This window comes from Chiloscyllium plagiosum, unplaced genomic scaffold (genome assembly GCF_037043375.1).
Source record: "Chiloscyllium plagiosum isolate Xiang-an unplaced genomic scaffold, Cpla_swu_hap1 HiC_scaffold_5, whole genome shotgun sequence".
Lineage (NCBI taxonomy): Eukaryota > Metazoa > Chordata > Chondrichthyes > Orectolobiformes > Hemiscylliidae > Chiloscyllium > Chiloscyllium plagiosum.
In genome coordinates this window covers 126,350,955-126,377,687 of record NW_028270143.1, presented here as the reverse complement: position 1 = coordinate 126,377,687, position 26,733 = coordinate 126,350,955, and the positions used below count along the sequence as shown (strand labels likewise).

The following is a 26,733-nucleotide window of genomic DNA, read 5'->3' as shown; positions in this document are numbered from 1 at the left end:
AAATCTTCCTGCTCCAGGTTTTTGATTACCTCATCTGGCTTAGTTCTAGAAAAATAGACAAGAGATTAATTGCCATGATTGTTCAACAATCAATAACTGCTAGATGGTAGAAGGCAAACTGGATAAATTTTGGAGTTTTTTTTGTCTGTCATGACTGAGATAGGAGAAATACACTGTCTTTCTTGAGTTCCAGTATTCTATCAGTTAAACATAAGGTGAATTGTTTTACCCATTTCCTGATAGCCAATTGTATGCTTTCTCTATATTAAACTTAAAAACTGCATCAATCAAGTTCCCTTAATAAAGACAAAATTATTGATGTATTTTAAAGGAAATCTTGACAATGAAGATGCAAAACTCATTAACATGGTTTGTAATATGAAAATGTAAAATGTTTACCAACCCAAAGAAAACATGCACAAACACATAGTAAAAGGAAAATATATGATTTTTCTCTGCACAGGTTCATTTTCAGGGGAAAGAATAATACTTCTGGCCTATCCGTCTTTGTTCTTGAAGACAAAAAGGGTGAGATTTTGAGGTGTTCAGATGGCTAATTTTCTGGCATGTGCTATGTCACTTATAGGAGTTATCTTCAGGACTTTGGCAGATGTAGCTGGCTCAGGAAACATTGAATCAAGAAGACTTCCAGTCACTCTGGATTTACCACAAAGCCACTCCAAAAAGAGACAACCTGAGTGGCTTGTTCTGTAGCAGGCATTTTCTTCCCACAACTGAAAGGTAAAATGCTGTTCAAACAGGACAGCCAGAAAACACAGTCAGGTAGTTTCTCTGAAGTGAGTTCAAATGACCAAGACCAGTAATTATGTAGAACCTGGGGTTTCCAAGAAATGCTGTTTTGAAGAAAATAAGTTCCAGTGTTCCTTGTCATTGACCTTAGTGAAAAAAAGTCCAAGTATTGATTGATTGTCGCCACATGTACTGAAATACAGTGAAGTGTTGTTTTGCATGCTATACAGACAGATCGTACCATACAAAGTACTTAAGGATAGCACAACAGAGTGCAGAATACAGTGTTACAGCTGAAAAGAAGGTGCAGAGAGAGTGACAAAATTAACATTTGAGAAGTCTGTTCAAAAGTCATATGAATCCATTATTGCACATTTTGCAATTTCTAGATACCCCACTGCTTCTTGACCGATCATTTCTCATACATAAGTCATGTACATAGAATTCATAGAATCCCTACAGTGTGGAAACAGGCCATTCAGCCCAAGTGTACACCGACCCACCAACGCATCCCGATCCTCTACCCTATTCATGTACATTTTACCCCTGACTAATAGACAATAGGTGCAGGAGTAGGCCATTCTGTCCTTTGAGCCAGCACCACCATTCATTATGGCTGATCATCCTCAATCAGTTGGTTAAAAACAATGACTGCAGATGCTGGAAACCAGAGTCTAGATTAGAGTGGTGCTGGAAAAGCACAGCAGTTCTGGCAGCATCCAAGGAGCAGTAAAATCGACGTTTCAGGCAAAAGCCCTTCATCAGGAATACAAGTATTCTCATCCTCAATCAGTATCCTGTTCCTGCCTTATCCTCATAACCCTAGATTCCACTATCCTTGAGAGCTCTATCCAACTCTTTCTTGAAAGTATCCAGAGACTTGGCCTCCACAGCCTTCTGGGGCAGAGCATTCCACATACCCACCACTCTCTGGGTGAAGGAGTTTCTCCTCATCTCTGTTCTAAATGGCCTACCCCTTATTTTTAAGCTGAGTCCTCTGGTTCGAGACTCACCCATCAGCGGAAACATGTTTCCTGCTGCCAGAGTGTCCAATCCTTTCATAATCTTATACGTCTCAATCAGATCCCCTCTCAGCCTTCTAAACTCAAGCATATACAAGCCCAGTCGCTCCAATCTTTCAACGTAAGATAGTCCCGCCATTCCAGGAATTGACCTCGTGAACCTACGCTGCACTCCCACAATAGCCAGAATGTCTTTCCTCAGATTTGGAGACCAAAACTGCACACAATATTCCGGGTGCAGTCTCACCAGGGCCCTGTACAGCTGCAGAAGAACTTCTTTGCTTCTATACTCAATTCCTCTTGTTATGAAGGCCAGCAAGCTATAAGCTTTCTTCACTGTGGCAACAGGCGGGATTTAAGGATGGTGAGTTGCCTTCCTGGTGCCAGGATTAAGGACATGGCATACAGAGTGCAGGAAATCCTCAAGGGCGAAGGTGAAGAGCCAGAGGTGGTGGTACATGTCAGCACAAATGATGTCGGGAAGAAGAGGAGGAACATACTACAGCGGGACTTCGGAGAACTAGGAAGAAGGCTGAAAAGAAGGATGTCCAGAGTGGTTATCTCCGGTTTGCTTCCAGTTCCTCGGGCTGGAGAGACCAGAAACAGGGAGATAATGGACTTGAATGTGTGGCTGGGGAACTGGTGCAGGAAGCAAGGATTTAAATTCTTGAATCACTGGGGTATGTTTTGTGGTAAGCATAAATTATACAAAAGAGACGGTTTGCACCTTAATAGGTTGGGGACCAGCATTCTGGCAGGCAGGTTTGCTACTGCAACACAGCTGCATTTGAACTAAGTAGCGGGGGGGAGGGGACAAACTGGAAGTTGAAGAAGGAAATTGAAGGAAAAGTTAGAACAAGGGAAGTCAAGAAAGACAACGGTATCAATGAAGCAGAAAACTCAAAAAGGGATCATGCCGTAAGGTTGAGTGAAATAGGGGTTGATAGGAAGGGTGAGGGCAGTAACAAATTAAAAATACTATATATGAATGCATGAAGTATTAGAAATAAGATGGATGAGCTTGAGGCTCTTTTGGAAATTGGCAGCTACGATATTGTGGGGATAACTGAGATGTGGCCTCAAGTGGACAGTGCCTGGGAAATGAATATTCAAGGCTATACGTGCTATCGTAAGGACAGGCTGACGGGCAGAGGGGGTGGGGTGGCCCTGTTGGTAAGGGATGATATTCAGTCCCTTGCACGGGGGTCCTAGAATCAGGGGAAGTAGAGTCAGTATGGATAGAGCTGAGAAATTCTAAGGGTAGAAAGACCCTCTCGGGAGTTATCTACAGACCCCGAAACAGTAGTATGGGTGTAAGGTGTAAGTTGAATAAGGAGCTGAAATTGGCCTGTAGCAAAGATGTTACTACAGTTGTTATGGGGGATTTCAACATGCAGGTAGACTGGGAGAGTCAGGATGGTATTGGACCTCAAGAAAGAGACTTTGTGGAGTGCCTCTGAGATGGATTCTTAGAACAGCTGGTGCTGGAGCCTACCAGGGAGAAGGCAATTCTGGATCTGGTATTGTGCAACAAACCAGAATTGATCAGGGACCTCGAAGTGAAGGAGCCATTAGGAGGTAGTGACCATAATACAATAAGCTTCAATCTGCAATTTGAAAAGGGAGAGGGTAAATTGGTAGTGACAATATTTCAGTTGAATAAAGAGAACTATGGAGCTATGAGGGAGGAGCTGGCCAAAGTTCAATGGTGCAATACCTTAGCAGGGATGACAGTGGAGGAACAATGGCAGGTCTGTCTGGGTATAATGCAAAAGATGCAGGATCAGTTCATTCCAAGAAGGAAGAAAGATCCTAGGAGGAGGCAGGGGTGGCCATGGCTGATGAGGGAAGTTAAGAAACATATAAAGTCAAAAGAGAAAAAGTATAACATAGCAAAGATGAGTGGGAAAATGGAGGACTGGGAAGCTTTCAAAGAACAACAGAGAATTACTAAGAAGGAAATACACAGAGAAAAAAATGAGGTACGAAGGTAAACTGGCCAATAATATAAAGGAGGATAGTAAAAGCTTTTTTAGGTATGTGAAAGGGAAAAAAATGGTTAAGACTAAAATTGGGCCCTTGAAGACAGAAACAGGGGAATATATTACGGGGAACAAAGAAATGGCAGAAGAATTGAATTGGTACTTCAGATCTGTGTTCACTGCGGAAGACACAAGCAATCTCCCTGAGGTAAGAGTGGCTGAAGGACCTGAACTGAAGGGAATTTATATTTGCCAGGAATTGGTGTTGGAGAGACTGTTAGGTCTGAAGGCTGATAAGTCCACGGGGCCTGATGGTCTACATCCCAGGGTACTGAAGGAGGTGGCTCTAGAAATCATGGATGCATTGGTGATTATTTTCCAGAGTTCGATAGATTCAGGATCAGTTCCTGCGGATTGGAGGATGGCTAATGTTATATCACTTTTTAAGAAAGGAGCGAGAGAGAAAGCAGGAAATTATAGACCAGTTAGTCTGACCTCAGTGGTGGGAAAGATGCTGGAATCTATTATAAAGGATGAAATTACGATACATCTGGATAGTAGTAATAGGATAGGTCAGAGTCAGCATGGATTTATGAAGGGGAAATCATGCTTGACTAATCTTCTGGAATTTTTTGAGGATGTAACTCTGAAGATGGACAAGGGAGATCCAGTGGATGTAGTGTACCTGGACTTTCAGAAAGCCTTTGATAAAATCCCACATAGGAGGTTAGTGAGCAAACTTAGGGTGCATGGTATTGCGGGCAAAGTACTGACTTGGATTGAAAATTGGTTGGCTGACAGGAAACAAAGAGTAGTGATAACGGCTCCATTTCGGAATACCAGTGGAGTACCGCAGGGATCAGTGCTGGGACCGCAGCGTTTTACAATATATATTAATGATATAGAAGATGGTATTAATAGTAACATTAGCAAATTTGCTGATGATACAAAGCTGGGTGGCAGGGTGAAATGTGAGGAGGATGTTAGCAGATTACAGGGTGACCTGGACAGGTTAGGTGAGTGGACAGATGCATGGCAGATGCAATTTAATGTGGATAAATGTATGGTTATCCACTTTGGTGGCAAGAACAGGAAACATGTTTCCTGCCTCCAGAGTGTCCAATCCTTTAATAATCTTATACGTCTCAATCTGGTCCCCTCAACAGGAATAGGAAGGCAGATTACTACCTAAATGGAGTCAAGTTAGGTAAAGGGGCAGTACAAAGAGATCTGGGTTTTCTTGTACACTAGTCAATGAAGGCAAGCATGCAGGTACAGCAGGTAGTGAAGAAAGCTAATAGCATGCTGGCCTTCATAACAAGAGGGATTGAGTATAGAAGCAAAGAGGTTCTTCTGCAGCTGTACAGGGCCCTGGTGAGACCACACCTGGAGTGCTGCGTGCAGTTCTGGTCTCCAAATTTGAGGAAAGACACTCTGGCTATTGAGAGAGTGCAGCATAGGTTCACGAGGTTAATTCCTGGAATGGCGGAACTACCTTATGTTGAAAGATTGGAGCAACTGGGCTTGTACACCCTTGAGTTTAGAAAACTGAGAGGGGATCTGATTGAGATGTACAAGATTATTAAAGGATTGGACACTCTGGAGGCAGGAAGCATGTTTCCGCTGATGGGTGTGTCCCGAAAAATAAGGGGGAGGCCATTTAAGACAGAGATGAGGAGAAACTTCTTCAGTGGTGGGTGTGTGGAATGCTCTGCCCCAGAAGGCCGTGGAGGCCAAGTCTCTGGATTTGTTTAAGAAAGGGTTGGATAGAGCTCTCAAAGATAGTGGAATCAAGGGTTATGGAGATAAGGCAGGAACAGGATACTGATTGAGGATGATCAGCCATGATCATAATGAATGGTGGTGCAGGCTCGAAGGCAGAATGGCCTACTCCTGCACCTATTGTCCATTGTCTACTGTCACTGCCTGTTGTACCTGCATGCTTGCTTTCATTGACTGATGTACAAGAACACCTTGATCTCGTTGTACTGCCCCTTTACCTAACTTGACTTCATTTAGGTAGTAATCTGCCTTCCTGCTCTTGCCACCAAAGTGGATAACCACACATTTATCCACATTAAACTGCATCTGCCATTCACCTAGCCTGTCCAGGTCACCCTGTAATCTCCTAACGTCATCCTCACATTTCACCCTGCCACCCAGAGTAATGCACCTAACCTGTACATCCCTGAACACTACGGGTAATTTAGCATGGCCAATTCACCTAACCTGCACTTCTTTGGACTGTGGGAGGAAAGCGGAGCACCCAGAGGAAACCCACGCAGACACGGGAAGAATGTACAAACTCACCAGGCAGTTACCTGGGGCTGGAATCAAACCCAGGTTCCTGGCGCTGTGAGGCAGCAGTGCTAACACTGAGCCACCATGCCATACATGTTTATGAAATTATATGAAATGCTAGAATGTTTCACTACTTTATGATAAAAGCAAAATAACTACCTTCATGCTACTCTTCCAGAAAAAAATAGGCTGTAAACACTTAGTGTCGGGGATCTCTTGAGGAACTTGAGGATTATCAGTGCCCGTAGAAATATTCAAGGAAGATGGGAGAAAAGAAACATTGGAATGTGATGCAAACCCATTTCATTTGACTCTGCTTACTTTGAGCTTTCTTAAGATCATAAGCTGGCTCCGAGCCTTTACATGGATTAATCCTGCTTCCTTATCCCTTTGAACATCGCAGTTTTTCATGAATTGACAATTCTGCCATTCTACCAAAGGAGCTCCCCTCCAGTAAACTGTTGAAACACTCAATGCAACTGCCTTCCAGAATTTCAAGCAAAGTGTATGTGTAATGCAGATTTAAGTGACTTCCGACATTCCCCTCATCGATCAGCAGCAATTTGAAAACTTTAAAGGTCAGCAGTTTGTTGGAGGTGATGCTAATCGTTAGAGCAGTAAACTTTATCCCACACTGTTGTGGAGTTCTGAGCTGTATTAAGAGGATAAAGTGCTGCAGGTGGTATCTTGCTTCAGCAATGTGTTATGGGAGCATTTTGCAAGCGTCCTCACCAGAGGAATTGCAGAGTTTCACCATTTCAGGCAACTCCAAGGTTGGCACTAAATGCTAGTCTTGCCATCAACCCCACACCCTGAGTACAAATTTGAAAGAAAAATTATCTGTGTGCAGGTTGGCATTGGCAGAGATCTAGGACCAAGTTTTCTGTCTTCTCAATGACAGTTGAGGAAAACAAAATTTCTTTCTTTCGTTTCTAACGAAAACATTATTTAGAAAACTGATGTAAAAATTTCTTTGTAAATATCTTTTCTCAGAACTGTTCTGAAGAAGAATTTGAAGCGTTTACTTTGGTCTGGCAGCATCTGTGGAGAGAAAGCAGAGTTTTTTCAGTAATCTCTGTTTTTGTTTCTGATTTCCAGCATCTGCAGTTCTTTATTTGTTTTTTGTTTTATGCTTTGTTTTGATTTTGTTTCTTTCCCTTTTGATCTGACACAGTATTATTTTTACTACTTTCTGCCTTATGACAACTTAGGAACATGGTGGTGTCATGGTAATATCACCAGATAGTGCTCCAGAACCCTGGGCTAATATTCTGAGGACATGGACTTGAATCGCACCAGGGCAGATGGTGGAATTTTAATTCAAGAAAATCTGAAAGGCAAACGTGTCTAATGGCAACCAATGGTGGTTGTCGTAAAATCCCATCTGGTTCATGAATGTGTTTTAGGGTAGGAAATTTACCGTACCTCCTCTGGCCTGCATGTGACTCCAGACTCACAGTGATGTGGTTGACTCTCATTGCCCTCTGAAATACCTTAGCCAATCCATTCAGAAAGGATGTGGACTAAGGGGCATATTTTTAAGGTGAGAGGAAAAAGATTTTAAAAAGACGTGAGGGGCAAATTCTTTACAAAGAGCGTGGTTCACGTGTGGAAGAACTTCCTGACGAAGTGTTGGATGTGGGTCCAAATACAGCATTTAAAAGATATTTGCTTAAGTACATGAATAGGAAAGGTTTGGAGGCAAATGGGCCAATAGCAGGCAGGTGGAACTAGTTTAGTTTGGGGTATGTTTGGCATGGACTGGCTGGACTGAGGGATCTGTTTCCGTGCTGGATGACCATATGACTCTATGACACCACGGACATAAGCAACAAATTCTAGCCTTGCCTGCGACACCTGTATCCTATACAAGAATGCAAAATCTCTATGTATTGAAAGCTAATTATGAAAGTGACCTTTTCTTTTGAAAATTTGTTAGCACATCAGTAATACCTTATAATAAAAAAAGAAATAATTACCATGAAAGTGACTTAGATTAAATGGAAGAGGATTGTCTCCTTTCATCTCTGGAGCCGAGATGTAAATGCAGCTCCAACCAATAGGATGAAACTCTAATCAAAGCAAAATATTGTGGATGCTAGAAATCTGGAATAAAAACAAAGTGCTGGAGAAACTCAGCAGGTCTGACAGCATCTGTGGGGAGACGAATTCAGTGACTGTTTCAGGTTTGAAATGACTTCTTCAGAACTGAAACAGGCTGAATAATGAGAGAGAGAAAAAAAGGGAGGGGGAGCAAGTGGAACAGATTGTGACGGTGTTTAGAGCAAAAAACTGGAAGCGCCAGAAGTGGTGAAGGAGCGATAGAGATGGTAAAAAAAGTGTTAACAGAGAGGCAAGAATGGACATTGGATCCTGGAAAATGAGTCTGGCGAAGTAGCAATGGGACCAAAGAAATGGCAGAGGAACTGAATACAAATGGCAGGTGAACTGAATGGGTACTTTGCATCAGTTTTCACAATGCAAGACAGCAACAGGGGGCAGAGGTGGGTATAGTGGCTATCACTAAGGAGGTGCTGGAGAAGCTGAAAGGTCTGAAGGTTTGGCATGGATGCCACCCCAGAGTTCTGAAGGTGATTGTAGGAATTATTGGAGTCAAGGAGGGTCCCAGAGGATTAGAAAGTGGCTAATGTAACTCCCCTGTTTAGAAGGAGGGAGGCAGAAGACAGGAAACTAAAGGCTGGTTAGCTTGACCTTGGGCATTGGTAAGATTTTAGAGTCCATTGTTAAGAATGAGCTTTTGGAGTAGTTGGAAATGCTTGGTAAAATAGGGCTGAGTCGGCATGGCTTCATTACATGCCTGATAAATCTGTTAGAATTCTTTGAGGAGGTAATGAGCAACTTAGACAGGAAAGCCAATGGATGTGATCTGTTTGAGAATCCAGAAGGCCTTTGACAAGGTGGCACACAAAAAGCTGCTAAATAGGATAAGATAATGTTCAGGGCAAGTATGGCATGAATAGAGCATTGGCTAACTGACAGAAGGCAGAGAAAGGAGATAAAGGGGTCTTTTTCTAGGTGGCAGGTAGTGACTAATGGTTTTGCACAGGGTTAAGTGTTGGGAGCACAACTATTCACATTATATCTTAACAATCTGAACGAAAGAATTGAGGGCATTGTTGCTCAGTTTGCAGATGATACTAGGATAGGTGGAGGGACAGATAATGTTGAGGAAACGGGGAGGTTGCAGAAGAGTGGGCGAAGCAATGGCATATAGAATATAGTGTGGAAAGTGTGAGATTTTCATTTTGGTAGGAAGAATAGAGATTATTTTTTCAACACCAAAAGGCTTCAGAAATCTGAAGCATGAAGGGACTTGGGAGTCCTAGTTCGGGATTCTGTTAAGGTTAACATGCACGTTGACTTTGCAGTTAGGAAGGCAAATGCAATGTTGGCATTCATTTGAAGAGGGCTAGAATACAAAAGCAGAATGTACTGCAGAGGCTGTACAAGATTCTGGTCAGACTGTATTTGAAATACTGAGAGCAGTTTTGGGCCCCATATCAAAGGAGTGATGTGCTGGCATTGGAGAGGGATCCAGAGGAGATTTACAAGAGTGATCCCAGGGATGAAGAGCTTGTCATATGAGAAGCAGTTGAAGACTCTGTTGGGTCTGCACTCCATGCAGTTTAGAAGGGTGGGGGGAGTGGGGGGGGGAGGTGGGGTGGGAGGTGGATCTGATTGAAATTTACAGAAACTGAGAGGCCTGGATAGAATGGAAATGGAGAAGATATTTCCACTGCTAGGAGAGACTACGACCTGAGGGCATAGCCTCAGGGTGAAGGAATGACTTTTTAGAGCTGAGGTGAGGAGGAATTTCTTCAGTGAGAGCTTGTTGACTATGTGGAACTCGTTGCTATAGAGAGCAGTGGAGGCCAAATCATTGAGTGTATTTAAAATAGAGACACACAGGTTCTTGACTGGTAAGGGGATAAAGGGTTACAGGGAGAAGGCAGGAGAATGGGGTTGAGAAACATATCAGCCATGATCAAATGATGGAGCAGACTCAGTGGGCCGAATGGCCTAATTCTTTTCTTATAGTTTATGGTCTTACGTTGAATGACAATGTGAAAAATTTACAGGCGGCATGGTAGCTCAGTGATTAGTACTGCTGCCTGACAGCGCCAGGGACCTAGGTTCAGTTCCAGCCTTGGGTGACTGTCTGTGTGGAATTTGCACATTCTCCTGGTGTCTGCGTGGGTTTCCTCCAGGTGCTCTGGTTTCTTCCCACAGTCCAAAGATAGTAGGTCAGGCGAATTAGCCATGCTAAATTACCCATAGTGTTAGGTGCATTAGCCAGGGAAATGGGTCTGGGTGGGTTACTCTCCGGAGGGTCAGTATGGACTTGTTGGGCCAAAGGGCCTGTTTTCACACTGTAGGGGAATCTGATCTAATCAGACAGGAATCTAATCTAAACAATGGGTCCACTCTGCTAAGACCAAAGATGAAATCTGTCCTGGGTTGTGAAAAGTTACACAAGTTAAACTTGGGGTGTTTTAAACCAGGTTCCAAGTTAGTGCAGGTTTACTACACAAGACTGAAATTTGGGGCAAAATTAGTGATAACTCTCAATCTGTTGTGTATGTTGTATATCATTGATGCTGATTCTCAAGCATGGATCTCAGGGACACTCCTGTAAATCAAAAGTGAGGCTTCTGGAATTTACTAATGCCAGCAATTAGGACAACCCATCAGAGAAGCTGGCTCCAGTTGTAAATGTCTTGGCTCAATCTGAAAGCATCTTTAGAGAGGCTACAAAAATTAATGGTGTGGTAAATACAAATATGAGACTCCCGTAGTGAGAAATGCTTGGCTGTTGAGCTTATGGCAAATTGTTGCCCTTCCCAAAATGTGGATTGTAATGATCATGAGCATCTTCAATTAATCACAATAAGAGGAACTGCAATAAAATTCAAAATCAACTTCAGTTTAAATCCTGTTTGAGGTGCAATGCAATTCTGGATTGGTGTTGAAAAGCTCTTTACTCCATTCCTTTCCCCCAAGGGAGAGCTAGTAAGCTTTATGGCCTGACTGGCTAAAGTACTTTAGCACTAGCCAGTAAGTGCTGGATAGAGATGAACTCAAATCAGCAGGAGACATTGGCTGTTTTCTTTAGGTATGTAATTTGTGAGTCATTGTGTTGGTGTGTTAAAGCAGTTCTTGTTTTTTTTCTGATGCTTAGGTAGGAGCAATCATTTTACATTGCAAATAAAAGTGCGAGTACACATGATTAAAAGCAAAAATACTTTGAAATATGGAACAAATCAGAAAATAACTGGAATATTCAGCAGGTCAAGCACCATCTGTAAAAAGAAAGACGTGTAATGTTTTAGACATGCCATGCCAGCTGAGCGGATAGTTAACCCCCTTTTTTCTCGACAGATGCTATGCATTTCGAGTATCTTTTTATGTTCAGTTTCTGTTTTCCTTCATGATTGAACAGTTTCTCAGTGCATAAATGGAATCTATCACATTATCAAACACTGACGACCCATTTCTCTTTCTACAGTCTGAAGACCTGGGCACTTGCAGTCAGTATGACATTGGAAGGCAGAGCCGGAGCATGATGCCCAGTGCGAGCTGCGTCTTCCCTGGATTCATGCTGCGAAAGCCATCCTCTGAGACAGATATTGAGAACTGGGCTTCCAAACACTTCAACAAGCACACACAGGGAATATTCCGTCGCAAAGTATCCATTGCCAACATGCTGGCCTGGAGCAGCGAATCGATCAAGAAGCCCATGATAATGACGGCTGACCGTAATGTGAAGAAGGAAGCATGCGAAGTGTTCAAATTGATCCAAATGTACATGGGGGACCGGAGGGCCAAGGTGGACCAGGTTAACGTGGCCCTGGAGATCGCCACAAAGGGCTGGAGCATGCAGGGCCTGAGGGACGAACTGTACATCCAACTGTGCCGGCAGACCACCGAAAACTTTAGATATGAGAGTCTTGCCAGGGGCTGGGAATTAATGGCCATCTGCCTGGCCTTCTTCCCTCCTACTCCCAAATTTCACTCCTACCTGGAAGGCTATATCTACAGGCACATGGATCCCGTGAATGATGCAAAAGGTAAGCCTCTGATGGAAAAAACACCCAAGTGGACTATGTATAAACTTATATATTTCACAAGAGGACAAATGAGAACCTTTTTTTGCCCTCCCCTCTCTGAAATGGTTAGTGCATCAAAACATTTCACTGCTTCTTATATGTTATATACATCTATCAAGTACACCTCCATAACATGCACATCACGTTAGCTCCCCTGCATGAACTTGTGGCTGCTGGTCATGGCTTTAAGTTTTTTTTTAATGATATCTAGTTGAAGCAGGCAGTTCCTCCATAAAATGTGTTGCTGCTGCGAGACAAGGGGCCTATGTAACACTTAGAAGTGTGTGTAAAAGGAGTACGTGTAGGAGATCCAGGCAGGGGTTGGGAAGGACACTGTTGAAATGCTGATTGAGATACCCATATTGAGTGTAGTTTGTGGGAAAAATAGGAACATAGAACATAGAACAATACAGCACAGAACAGGCCCTTCGGCCCACGATGTTGTGCCGAACTTCTAACCTAGATTAAGTACCCATCCATGTACCTATCCAAATGCTGCTTAAAGGTCGCCAATGATTCCGACTCTACCACTCCCACGGGCAGCGCATTCCATGCCCCCACCACTCTCTGGGTAAAGAACCCACCCCTGACATCTCCCCTATACCTTCCACCCTTCACCTTAAATTTATGTCCCCTTGTAACACTCTGTTGTACCCGGGGAAAAAGTTTCTGACTGTCTACTCTATCTATTCCTCTGATCATCTTATAAACCTCTATCAAGTCACCCCTCATCCTTCTCCGTTCCAACGAGAAAAGGCCGAGAACTCTCAACCTATCCTCGTACGACTTTCTCTCCATTCCAGGCAACATCCTGGTAAATCTTCTCTGCACCCTCTCCAAAGCTTCCACATCTTTCCTAAAGTGAGGCGACCAGAACTGCACACAGTACTCCAACTGTGGCCTAACCAAAGTCCTGTACAGCTGCAACATCACTTCACGACTCTTGAATTCAATCCCTCTGCTAATGAACGATAATACTCCATAGGCCTTCTTACAAACTCTATCCACCTGAGTGGCAACCTTCAAAGATCTATGTACATAGACCCCAAGATCCCTCTGTTCCTCCACCTGACTAAGAACCCTACCATTAACCCTGTATTCCGCATTCTTATTTGTTCTTCCAAAATGGACAACCTCACACTTGGCAGGGTTGAACTCCATCTGCCACTCCTCAGCCCAGCTCTGCATCATATCTAAGTCCCTCTGCAGCCGACAACAGCCCTCCTCACTGTCCACAACTCCACCTATCTTCGTATCATCTGCAAATTTACTGACCCACCCTTCGACTCCCTCATCCAAGTCATTAATAAAAATTACAAACAGCAGAGGACCCAGAACTGATCCCTGCGGAACTCCACTTGTAACTGGAACAGGAGGAAGTCATGGCAAAAGGAGGCCATTCAATTAATTCAAAATTTACTTATAATCTCCATTCCATCTACCTGTTTTCATCAATTAATCCCTTATCCATCTAAGATTTTATCTTTACATTTACCCTCATCCAACAAAGATCTATTAATCTCAGTTTCAAAATTTTCAATCACATCAGAATTCACAGTTTTTTTTTAGAAGGTTGGAGAGAACATGGAGATTTCCTGATTTTCCCTTCCCTTTATGTGAAGGAATGCTTTCTGACATCCTGACAAGCTGTAATTTTAAAGAGCTACCCTTGGATTATCGTTCCTCCAGTTGAGGAAATCATTTCTCCCGATCTGTCCTATCACGGGCTTTTGTGGCCCTAAGTACCACGAGTAGGCCACCCATGCACTTTCTTTGAGTCTTCCATAGGTTTTGGTATTGATATACTGGAGTGTATAATATATTCAAAATATAAATTAATCACTTCAAAATTAAGACTAAATAAACAGAAAACTGTTTTGATTATGATCAGTGGAAGTTGACCAATCACATCATTCAATGACACACTTGGCTTTCAATATTGAGTCTCCTAATCAACCTTAGATTTCTACTAAGGAAAAATAGTCACCCTGTAAATCTGTTCAGAATTTCATGAAGATAATGGTACAATTGAAGATAGACGACACTAGAAATAAAAGGTTTTATGACAATCTCACCACAACAGGTCTATAGTTAAGCCATCTGCTTAGTCCTTGTTTAAAGCTAATTCTGGCCTCAAGCTGTTTGAAGTTGTCATTTTAATTGCTTATCTAATATATAGTGTAAGGACAAAGAGGACAGTATTTAGTAGAGTTGTAATCCCAACACATTATTGGCCATAACTCACTGATGATGAATTAACAGGACAGGCCACTATTGAGCTATAAATTATATAGCTCACTGCTATCACTGCTCCTCACATACTTTCTACATGTACCACTCACAGAGGGTGATAGATATCAGAACAGTTTTTTTTGTTCTGTCACCATTTGAGTAATGCATCCAAGCGTGTAGAGCAGGTATGATTTTCTAGGTAAAAACAATGACTGCAGATGCTGGAAACCAGATTCTGAATCAGTGGTGCTGGAAGAGCACAGCAATTCAGGCAGCATCCGAGGACAGGCAAAATCGACGTTTCGGGCAAAAGCCCTTCATCAGGAAGCAAAATCGACGTTTCGGGCAAAAGCCCTTCATGAGGGCTTTTGCCCGAAACGTCGATTTTGCCTGTCCTCGGATGCTGCCTGAATTGCTATGATTTTCTACCCAGTCTCTAGAATTGCGTGTATGAATACTGAAGAAAGTGGTTTAAATAATTGATCTTGATACTGGTCTATATATCTGTCTCTTTGGCATTTTATAACCACCAAGTTCTGAAATGCTAGTGCTGAGAAATGCAGCAATTTCGATGCACCATGTTTTCTTAGTATCACTTCCTCTCAAGCAAAGTACAACTAAAATGTTTTTACTTTGGTGATGCAGTGTGTTTGTGTCACTATCTCCCAAAGCATGACTCCCATTCAGTCTGAGAGAACAATGTGGAGATGGGTCCTACCAAATTTGACATGTTTACCTTCAAGATTCTGATTGACTTATTTTATCAGTCAGGGTATCAAGTGACATGGATCAATATGTGGGTGTTTTGAGGAGAGGTACTAGTCAGTCACAATCTGATTAAGTGTTGAAGTAGGTTCAAATATGAAATGGCCTCCTCCTGTTCCTGTGCTTCTGTGGTTGATGTCAGCTGTATGAAACCTATTCTGGAACCTGACAGCATCAACATCCCACTGTCACAAAATGAAAGAAACTTTGGTCATAGAGCAGCAGCCTTCAATTGTGCTTCTGCATACTTGAGAGTGTGATTTGCTACAGAACATTTCCCTCACTAGGCATCCTGTCTGACTGATGCTGGCAATTCATGCCAAATACCAGAAGGTTTTGTACAATAGTACCTAAACCCATAAGGAATTGGACTTATCTTCTTCTTGAGTTATTCTAGACTTTATTCAGAAGTGAAGTGACAGTGACAGCGACAGCCCTTTATATTGAGACCACATTTGACGGAGTGTGGCATCAAAGATTCCAAGAAAACTGGAATCAATGGGAATCAGAGAAAACACTCTGCTGGATATAGTCAGAATAGCATGTAGGAAGACAGTTATGGTTGTTGGAGATCAGTCATCTCAGTTCCAGGACATCGCTACAGGAGTTCTTCAGGATAGTGTCCTAGGCTCAACCATCTTCAGCTGCTTCACCAAAGACCTTCATCATAGGATCAGGCATGAAGATGTTCTCCAATGTTCAGCACCATTGGCAACTCTATTATGCAGTCCATATCCAAATGCAATAAGATCTGGACATTACCCAGGCTTGGGCTGACATGTAGCAAGTAACATTCACGCCAGCCAGATGTCATCTCCAATAAGAGAGAATCTAATCACTATTTCTTGACATTCGATGGTGTTACCATCACTAATCCCCCAGAGTCAACATTCTGGCAGTTACCATTGGTGAGAAACTCAACTGGACTCACCATATAAACACAGTGGCTACAAGAGCAAGTCAGAGGCAATGAATACTGTGACAAGTAACTCATTTCTTGACTGTCCTGTCCACCATCTACAAGGCACAAGTCAGGAGTGTGATGGAATACTCCCCACCTGTCTGGATTAGTACAGCTCCAACAACACTCAAGCTTGACACCATTCTGGACAAAACAGCTCATTTGTTTGGCACCAAATCCACAAGCATCCACTCCCTCCACCACCAATGCTCAGTAGCAGCAGTGTGTGCTGTCTACATTGCTGAAAATCACCAATGATCCTTACACAGCTCCTTCCAAACCCACACCACTTCCACTGAGAAGGACATGGGCAATAGGTACATGGAAACATCACCACTTGCAAGTTCCCCTCCGAGCCACTCACCATCCTGACTTGGAACTATATCACTGTCGCTGAGTCAAAATCCTGGAATTCCCTCCCTGTTGTGGGGCAACCTACAGCACATGAACTGCAGTGGTTCAAGAAGGCAGCTCACCACCAGCTAGTCAAGGGTAACTTGGGACAGATAATAAAGACAGTCAGTGATACCCATACCCCACAAGTGAATTTAAAAAAAATCTGATCAACCCTCCATAATAAATCATTAAAAATTTGCTGTTTGGAAAGGACCTGACATGAGGGGCTATATGAGGCTGCTGCGTGTTTACTCATCTTACAGCAGTTCTAAAAGATTAAGGAGAATGGTAACGTGTTCATTCTTTTGTGGAGATAGTCATACTGTATGTGCAGATGCAGATTTGGGCAAGAACAAACTCTGCAGGAGGTCTGGGAATGGAAAACTCTAGAGGCATGTAAACAATTGGAGTTGAGTAGCTGAATGTAGAGAGAACAATTCTTATAGACATGGGAACAATTTGAACAAGTTCTCATTTCCATTGACTGCCTTTTCACAAGAAAAAGGAGCAGGAATAGACCATATAGCCTGTTAAGCCTGCTCTGCCTTGTAATACAATCATGTCTAATCTTGGGCTTCAACTTTCCTTTCCTGCCCACTATCCTCCAATAAGAGACAACCAAACCAACACCCCTTATTGCATTGCCATCACTGAATCACCCACAATGAATACTCTGCAGTTACCATTAACTAGAAATTCAACCGGACATGCCATATCAATAAAATGGCTACAAGAGCCAGTCAGAGGCTAGGAAGACTGCAGCTAGTAACTCACCTTCTAACTCCCCAAAGCCTGTCCACCATCTATAAGGCACAACTCACCACTTGACTGGATGAACGTAACTCCAGCAACTCACAAGAAGCTTGACACCGTCCAGGACAAAGATGTTCACATGAAAGCAACTACAGACTATCCAAAACAAAAACAAATTGCTAGAAAACTCAGCAAGTATGGCGGCATCTGTGGAGAGAAATCAAAGTTTATGTTTTGGTTTGTTAAGTTTTCCTGGTAATTTCTGATTTCCAGTATCCAGATTTTTTTTTGCCCAGTCAATCCAATCTATCTTTATAATTAAAACTCTCAAACCCAGGTAACATCCTGGTAAATTTGCTCTGCACCCCCTCAAGTTCAGTCACATCCTGCTTCTAATGTGATTCCTGATCTGCACACAGTCTAGCTGTGGCCTAACCAACTTCTTTTACAGTTCCAGCATTATCTCACTCCTCTTAAACTCTGTGCCTTGGCTCATATCGACAAATATCCCAGTTGTTGCCTTAACCATTTTATCTACCCTTCCTGCCACCTTGAGGGATGGGGGACTTGCATACCAAGGTCCCTCTGATCCTCAGTGCTCCCCTGGGTCTGACCTGCTTGCCTCATTTGTCCTACCAAAGTGCATCACATCACACGTACCTGGGTTGAATTCCATGTGGCCGATGTTATATCATCCCTGAACTTACTGATCAACCCTCCCATTATTTTCCTTGGAGCATTGGAAGCTGAGGGATGATCTTATCAAGGTTTATAAAATCATGAGAAGCATGGATAGAGTGAGTAGCCAAGGTCTTTTTCCCAAGGTGGGACAGTCCAAAACTAGAGGGCAGGGGTTTAAGGTGAGGGGCAAGATTTTAAAAAGGACCTGAGGGGCAACTTTTTCATGCAGTGTATGGGACAAGGGTCTGGATTAGAGTGGTGCTGGAAAAGCACAGCAGTTCAGGCAACATCCAAGGAGCAGAAAAATCGATGTTTCGGGCAAAAGCCCTTCATCAGGAATACAGGCAGAGTGCCTGAAGGGTGGAGAGATAAATGAGAGGTGGGGGTGATGAGAAAGTAGCAGAGAGTACAATAGGTGAGTGGAGTTGGGGATTAAGGTGATAGGTCAGGGAGGAGAGTGGGGGAAGGTAGCAAAGAGTACAATGGGTGGATGGGGGTGGGGATGAAGGTGATAGGTCGGGGGGGTGTAGAGTGGATAGGTGGAAAGGAAGATAGGTTGGTAGGACAAGTCATGGGGACAGTGCTAAGCTGGAAGCTTGGAACTGGAGTGAGGTGGGGCGGAGGGGAAATGAGGAAACTGGTGAAGTCCACATTGATGCCCTGGGGTTGAAGTGTTCCGAGGCGGAAGATGAGGCGTTCTTCCTCCAGGCGTCGGGTGGTGAGGGAGCGGCGGTGAAGGATGCCCAGGACCTCCATGTCCTCGGCTGAGCGGAAGGGGGAGTTGAAATGTTGGGCTACAGGGCGGTGTGGTTGATTGGTGCAGGTGTCCCAGAGATGTTCCCTAAAGCACTCTGCTAGGAGGCGCCCAGTCTCCCCAATGTAGAGGAGACCGCATCGGGAGCAACGGATACAATAAATGATATTGGTGGATGTGCAGGTAAAACTTTGATGGATGTGGAAGGCTCCTTTAGGGTCCTGGATGGAGGTGAGGGAGGAGGTGTGGGCGCAGGTTTTGCAATTCCTGCGGTGACAGGGGAAGGTGCCGGGAGAGGAGGGTGGATTGTTGGGGGGCGTGGACCTGACCAGGTAGTCACAGAGGGAACGGTCTTTGCGGAAGGCGGAAAGGGATGGGGAGGGAAATATATCCCTGGTGGTGGGGTCCGTTTGGAGGTGGCAGTAATGTCGGCGGATGATTTGGTTTATGCGAAGGTTAGTAGGGTGGAAGGTGAGCACCAGGGGGACGAGCTGTCTTTGGAACTGGTTACAATTACAGCATTGAAAAGGCATCTGAAAGGGTACATGAAAAGGAAAGGTTTATAGGGATATGGTCCAAATGCTTGCAAATGAGACTAGGTTAATTTAGGATATCTGGTGGTCGGCACAGATATGTTGAAGGAGAAAGTGAGGACTGCAGATGCTGGAGATCAGAGCTGAAAATGTGTTGCTGGAAAAGGCAGCATCCAAGGAGCAGGAGAATCGACGTTTCGGGTATGAGCCCTTCTTCAGGAATGAGGAGAGTGTGCCAAGCAGGCTAAGATAAAAGGTAGGGACTTGGGGGAGGGGCGTTGGAAATGCGATAGGTGGAAGGAGGTTAAGGTGAGGGTGATAGGCCGGAGTGGGGGTGGGGGCAAGGGCGGAGAGGTCAGGAAGAAGATTACAGGTTAGGAAGGTGGTGCTGAGTTCGAGGGTTGGGACTGAGACAAGGTGGGGGGAGGGGAAATGAGGAAACTGGAGAAATCTGACTTTATCCCTTGTGATTGGAGGGTTCCTAGGTGGAAGATGAGGCGCTCTTCCTCCAGTCGTCGTGTTGCTATGGTCTGGCCATGGAGGAGTGGGAGGGGGAGTTGAAGTGTTGAGCCATGGGGTGGTTGGGTTGGTTGGTCTGGGAGTCCCAGAGGTGTTCTCTGAAACGTTCCGCAAGTAGGCGGTCTGTCTCCCCAATATAGAGGAGGCCAGATCGGGTGCAGCGGATGCAGTAAATGATGTGTGTGGAGGTGCAGGTGAATTTGTGGCGGATATGGAAGGATCCCTTGGGGCCTTGGAGAGAAGTAAGGGGGGAGGTGTGGGCGCAAGTTTTGCATTTCTTGCGGTTGCAGGGGAAGGTGCCGGGAGTGGAGGTTGGGTTGGTGGGGGGTGTGGACCTGACAAGGGAGTCACGGAAGGGGTGGTCTTTTCGGAATGCTGATAGGGGAGGGGAGGGAAATATATCCCTGGTGGTGGGGATATATTGAACTATGTTGAACAACAGATATGTTGAACTAAGGATAAAAGCAAATTACAGCGGATGCTGGAATCTGAAACCAAAACAGAAAACGCTGGAAAATTTCAGCAGGTCTGGCAGCATTTGTAAGAAGAGAAAAGAGCTGACGTTTCGAGTCTAGCTGACCCTTTGTCAAAGCTAAAAAAAGGGGAGAAATAGGGTGGTATTTATACTGGGCTGAGAGAAGGTGAGTCATGGCTTCAGAAGCAAAGGTAGCAATAAAAAGGTGATAATGACAGTGCATAGAGAGATTATAGGGAGATTAATAGGGAGTGTGAATGACCAGCTTCTAAAGTGTGATGGAGGAGTGGGCTAGGTTGTCCCGGAGGGAACGATCTCTGCGGAATGCAGACGGGCGGGGGGGAGAGGAAAGATGTGTTTAGTGGTGGCATCGTGTTGGAGTTAGCAAAAATGGCGGAGGATTATTCTTTGCATGTGAAGGCTGGGTGGTGAAAGGTGAGAACAAGAGGGACACTATCCTTGTTCTGGGAGGGGAGGGAGGGGGTGAGGGTTGTGGCGCGGGAGATGGACCGCACGCTGTCGAGAGCCCTGTCAACAATTGTAGGTGGGAAGCCACGGTTGGAGAAGGAGCACACATTAAGAGCACCACTTTGGAAAGTGACCTCATCGGAACAAATGCGGTGGAGGCTAGGAAGCTGAGAGAAATCCTCCGCCATTTTCGCCAACTCCAACACGATGCCACCACTAAACACATCTTCCCTTCCCTCCCCCGTCTGCATTCCGTAGAGATCTTTCCCTCCGGGACAACCTAGCCCACTCCTCCATCACACCTAACACCTCTCCCATCACACACGGCACCTTCCCATGAAATCGCAGAAGGTGCAACACCTGTCCCTTTAACTCTTCCATGTTCACCATCCAAGGCCCCAAACACTCATTTCAGATTAAGCAGGGTTTCACTTGTACCTCTTCCAATTGGTCTATTGCATTCGTTGCTCCCAATGTGGTCTCCTCTATATCGGCGAGACAAAGCGCCAACTGGGTAATCACTTTGCTGAGCACCTTCGGTCTGTACGCAATCAGGTCCCGGACCTTCCCGTGGCTTGCCACTTCAACACACAATCCTGCTCCCATGCCCACATGTCTGTCCTTGGCCTGCTGCAATGTTCCAGTGAAGCTCAACGCAAACTGGAGGAACAGCATCTCACCTTCCGACTAGGCACGTTACAGCCTGCCGGTCTCAACACTGAATTCAACAACTTCAGATGATTATCCCATCTCGACCCCTCTGTTTTCATTCTGCTCTGTAATTTTATTTCATTTATTTTATTTATCTTTTAAAATTTTTAAAAATTTTTTCACTATTCTGTACCTCTTATTTCTTGATTGTCTCTCCTTCTCTCGCTCCCCACTCTCTCATCACCTTTTTCCTCTCCTCTTCCCCCTTTGCTACCCTTCTCCCCTGTTTTACATTTTGTCTCTGCTTCACCCATCCCCCCCCCCATATTTTGTCACAAGGCTTCAGCCTTGGCCATTCACAGCTCCTAATCTCTCTATGCACTGTCTTATCACCTCTTTATTGCTATCTTTGCTTCTGAAGCCATGACTCACCTTCTCTCAGCCCAGTATAAATACCACCCTATTTCTCCCCTTTTTTTAGCTTTGACAAAGGGTCAGCTAGACTCGAAACATCAGCGCTTTTCTCTCCTTACAGATGCTGCCAGACCTGCTGAGATTTTCCAGTGTTTTCTCTTTTTGGTATGTTGAACTATAAGACCATAAGACATAGGAGCGGAAATAAGGCCATTCGTCTCATCGAGTCCACTCCGCCATTCAATCATGGCTGATGGGCATTTCAACTCCACTTACCCGCATTCTCCCCGTAGCCCTTAATTCCTTGTGACATCAAGAATTTATCAATTTCTGCCTTGAAGACATTTAGCGTCCCAGCCTCCACTGCACTCTGTGGCAATGAATTCCACAGGCCCACCACTCTCTGGCTGAAGAAATGTCTCCGCATTTCTGTTCTGAATTTACCCCCTCTAATTCTAAGGCTGTGTCCACGGGTCCTAGTCTCCTCGCCTAACGGAAACAATTTCCTAGCATCCACCCTCTCCAAGCCAATAAACTAAGGGTTTATTCCGTGCTGTATAACTCTATGACTCTACTCAAATCTAAATCATTATAGATATACTACAAATAGCAAGCGCCCTGACATAGTTCCCTGATGAACGCCACTGAAGACAGGCTTCCAGTCAAAAACATGCCCTTCAATCATCACCCTCAGCTTCCTGCCACTCAGCTATTGGGATCCAATTAGTCAAGTTTCCTTGGATCCCATTGCCTCTTAGGTCTCAGATGGAAGACTGATCATTAACATATCAAAAGCCTGGCCATAGTAGAAGAAGACTATGTTGAATGCATTGCCCTCATCTGCACACCTGGTTACCTCTTTGAAAAATGACCAGGTTGTGGACAGAACTGAACTCAGTTGTGATGCTTAATGTGGATCCAGTAATTTGTAGGATACTGCAGTGCAACTCATAGACCAATTTAAGTGATCTCCACAAGAGTAACAACTGCCCTTGGAAATAAATCTCAACAAAGGGTCACTTTCAAGCAAGTTGGATAAAAGCAAATGAAGTAAAACAATTTACAATTAAAAAAGATTGTAAATTTAAAACAATCTTTTAGCAGTTATATTGTGCAATACACATATGGAATGACCAGGATGCTTGTAATCCAAGAGTTTTAGGATTGCATTTGCAGGAACCAAGTAAATTGATCACTCTTCATAGTTGCAGCTTCTTGTGTTAATTACTTTATATATGGAGACAATCTTGTGTTCTTGTTTTTTTTTACTCATGGTTAAGTCATTATGACAGTTGCACATATGCCTAACAACAGCTTGCATTTATACTGTAAAGGTGTCAAGTTGCTTCACAGAGGAAATTTAAAGAGATTCACAGATTCACACAGCGTAGAAACAGGCCCTTTTACTCACCATGCCAATGCTGACCAACAAATGTCCATTTACCTACACGTGGTCCGTAGCTAACTGTGCCCTGGCATTTTACATGCTCATTCAGATGCTGCTTAAATGTTGGAAGAATACCTGCTCCACCGCTCTTTCAGGCAGCATGTTCCATATTTCTACCACCCACTGGGTGAAAACATTTTTCCTCCGATCTCCTCTAAACAGCTTACTCCTCGCCATAAAGTTACCAGAAAGATTACTGATTATATAAGTTTTAACGGTAACAATAAGGGATGTTTGTTACTTTCTATGAGTATTTCTGAATTAAGTTAAGGCATATTCACTTCCTCCTTCACATGCATTTGCTAATTACAAACTAAGTTTATAATTACTAAACTTGATTCACCTAGTCTTTCTCTCATGAATGTGTTGATCACGAGATTGGTGAACCATGTGACTGCATCCACTGCCTGTAACAAGGGATTTCATTGCTGTGACCCTGTGGGTCATGCAATTGTCTGACTGAACATTGTAAAAAATCACACAACACCAGGTTATAGTCCAACAGGTTTAATTGGAAGCACTATCTTTCGGAGCACTGCTCTTTCATCAGGTGGTTGTGGCGCAGCGCTCCAAAAGCTGATGCTTCCAAATAAACCTGTTGGAACATAACCTGCTGATGTGTGATTTTTAGCTTTGTCCACCCCAGTCCAGCACTGGCATCTCCACATCATGACTGAACATTGGCGGTGAAAATAAACCTTTGATCAGAAAGGGTGAGGTGTTAGATTACTGTAGCTACTGAATTATCCAAAACCTTTCTATGGCAAACATGAAGTTTATGAGAATACATCATCTAAGCTCAATTAGATTCCGTTTTGGTAATCTATTTCAACAATTACTTTATGCAGTGCATATCACTTATTGGAAATACGTATTCAAACCACTCTTAATTGTAGGATCTCACTCTGCATCTAATTTCAAATCTGTCTGATTAGACACTGATGTTAAAATCAATTATATGCTTTGAGGGCGAAAATGTCTCTGGAAAGAAGCAGTGCTGTTATTGTGGCAATGCTATATTTTTACCCAACAATTTTCTTGTTTTTACTGGTAGGATGTCTGACATGATCATTCAACTTGGTTCTGAAAACTGTTTGTCCAAAATCTACTTTTGGGGAAAGAGGTATGCTGTTCAGCATAAGAGATTGTAAGACTCATAGAAATTGCAAGTTTATTTCATTGCACTGGAATATTTTTGCCACCTTATGAATTATACACTCGAGTCTCAGATGTTGAGATTGGAGGTGGAGGCTGGAAGATACGGTGCGTTTTTCTGAAATGGGAGGTGCCATTTAAGTCAAATACATACCTTTCATTTTTAAAATGAATATAATTAAATGCCAAAGGTGAACTTGAAGAGAGTCTAAGAGACTGTAAATTTCTTTATTCTGCCCCTCCGTTGTTCTGAGCTCTACGTTTCATACTTGCTGCTCAATCTTTTTCATTGAAATCATGATCTGTGAAACAATGGAAATCAATAGGTTTCAGCAGCATGGGACCCTTGATAGAACATAAAAAATCAATTGTCCTTGAAGAAGGAGAAGCCTTTCAGACAGAAATTATGCAATATCTTTCCTAACACTCACCACAGTGGTACAGAACAAGGCTACAATTAGCATTTTTACTGTTCTTCTGTTGAAAAGCGGTTTGATTTCTCCCAAAACTTCCTTTAACGTCACTTACTTGATGTTCTCAACACTTGCTTATTTTTGCGTTGGCTGTGGCTTATTGAAAGCATTCCCACGCTCTGCCTCAGAAGATTGTGGGTTCAATTCCCAGTCTAGAAATGTGAGAACATTAGTGCAGTATTGCGAAAGAATATAGTAACAAGCGTGGGGCAGTCAGCCCATCGAACCTGCTCTACCATGAGGTTAGATCATGGCTGATCCTCTACTATGGCTCCCATATTCAAATCATTCAGAAATTTTGAGCAGCTGTGACCTCAGCAGCACTCCTTGCCCCGGTAGGAACAGACTGCGTGCCCAAAAATGACCTGTTTATTCCTACTGCTTTCTGACTGACAATTTGTTTACATTTTGTTTACTAATGTCATGTGTCTTTTTGAAAATCTAAATGCAGCCCATCTACTGCTTCTAAGTGATGCACTGTCAGAGATGTTGTCTTTCAGGTGAGTTATTAAGTCAAGGCCCCATTTGGATGTGAACAAGCCCAGGGCACTACTTAAAGAAAAGCAGGGGCACTCTTGCCAGTTATTCTGGCTATTATTTAGTCTCAGCCAATCTCACCAAAACAAATTCACTATCCTGTTGCTGATTGTAGAGTCTTGTGGTCTGTGAATTGGCTGCATGTTTTCTTGTCACAACAGCTATTGTTTTTCATTGGTTATAAAGCAATTTGTAATATTAAGAGGCACTGTGAAAGGCATTGTAGAAATGCAAGTCTTTTTCTAATTGTAATAATGTGTTCCTTTGGATATGTTAGAGTTATTTTAAAATATGAACTGCACTTGCAATGTTTATTGCACCTTTTCATCAGAAGACGTGGAAATTATCTTGCTCAGAGCTGTAGTGGTTCCCTAACTAATGGCGACGATCACCCAGCAATGCAATTAGAGTTATCAGAGTTCAAACGTGAGCGTTTTAGTTTAAGGCATAGTTTTCCTCTCAGATCATATACAAGAAACCAGAAATTAACCTGTAACCTTTACCCCTTTGAAGGACAGGGCCAATTAAAACAAAAATACAGTGAGTGCTGAAATTCTGAAATAATAAAAGAATAATGCTGCAGAAACTCAGCAGTTTTGGCATCCTCTGTGGAGAGATGAGCAGAGGTAATGTTTCATGTCTGATGCAATACTTCTTCAGACCTCAGGGTACACACCATCCTGTCTTGGAACTATTTTGGCTGTTCCTTCATTGTTATTGGGTCAAAATGTTAGAACTCCTTTTCCAACAGAAATGCAAGTGTCCTCACACTCCAAGGACTGCAGTGGTTCAAGAAGGCAGCTCATCATTTTATAGCAATTAGGGATAGGCAATATAGCCATTAGAGAAGGGCAATCTAGCCAGCGGCACCCAGATCCCATGAGCGAATTTTTTAAAAATGTAGAGAAGGATGTTACAGTAAGATGCAGCACTTGCTAGTTGTTGCATTAAGTTAGAGGGATGAAGAGTTTACATCTTCAGATTCCAGCTTGAGCTGAGTTCACTCAACTAGAAACAGCCGAACTTTTAGTTGCTGAGACCAGAGAAACATTTTCCAAGACAGCACAGCTTCTTCATACCAGCCTGCTTCAGAATGGTATTGAGAGAGATATGGAGGGAGGTACTTGAACTAAGAAATATTCAGGATGGAAAGAATCTTCACAAGGTACAGTAGGAAAAGTTGAGTGTCTGATGAGAAGTAGCTGTTGAAAAGGTGGGTATACAGAGTCGACAAGTAATTGGGAATGAAGCATTTTCGGAAAGAATATAGTGGTCCTAGCCCAGGTACTCAGAAGAGCATGAGAATAGAGGAAGCAAACAAGAGGATTCCAGATAT

At 43.4% G+C, this 26,733-nt stretch overlaps 1 protein-coding gene across 3 annotated transcripts in view; it reads left to right on the top strand.

Annotated features, from left to right (window-relative positions):
* arhgap39 (Rho GTPase activating protein 39) overlaps nucleotides 1–26,733 on the top strand; it is a 608,625-nt gene that overhangs the window by 376,186 nt on the left and 205,706 nt on the right. For all 3 annotated transcript variants that reach the window (XM_043690879.2, XM_087987640.1, XM_087987641.1), the window contains one exon: nucleotides 11,583–12,144. In XM_043690879.2, the coding sequence (XP_043546814.1) occupies nucleotides 11,583–12,144 (562 nt within the window). The remainder of the gene's footprint in view (nucleotides 1–11,582; nucleotides 12,145–26,733) is intronic.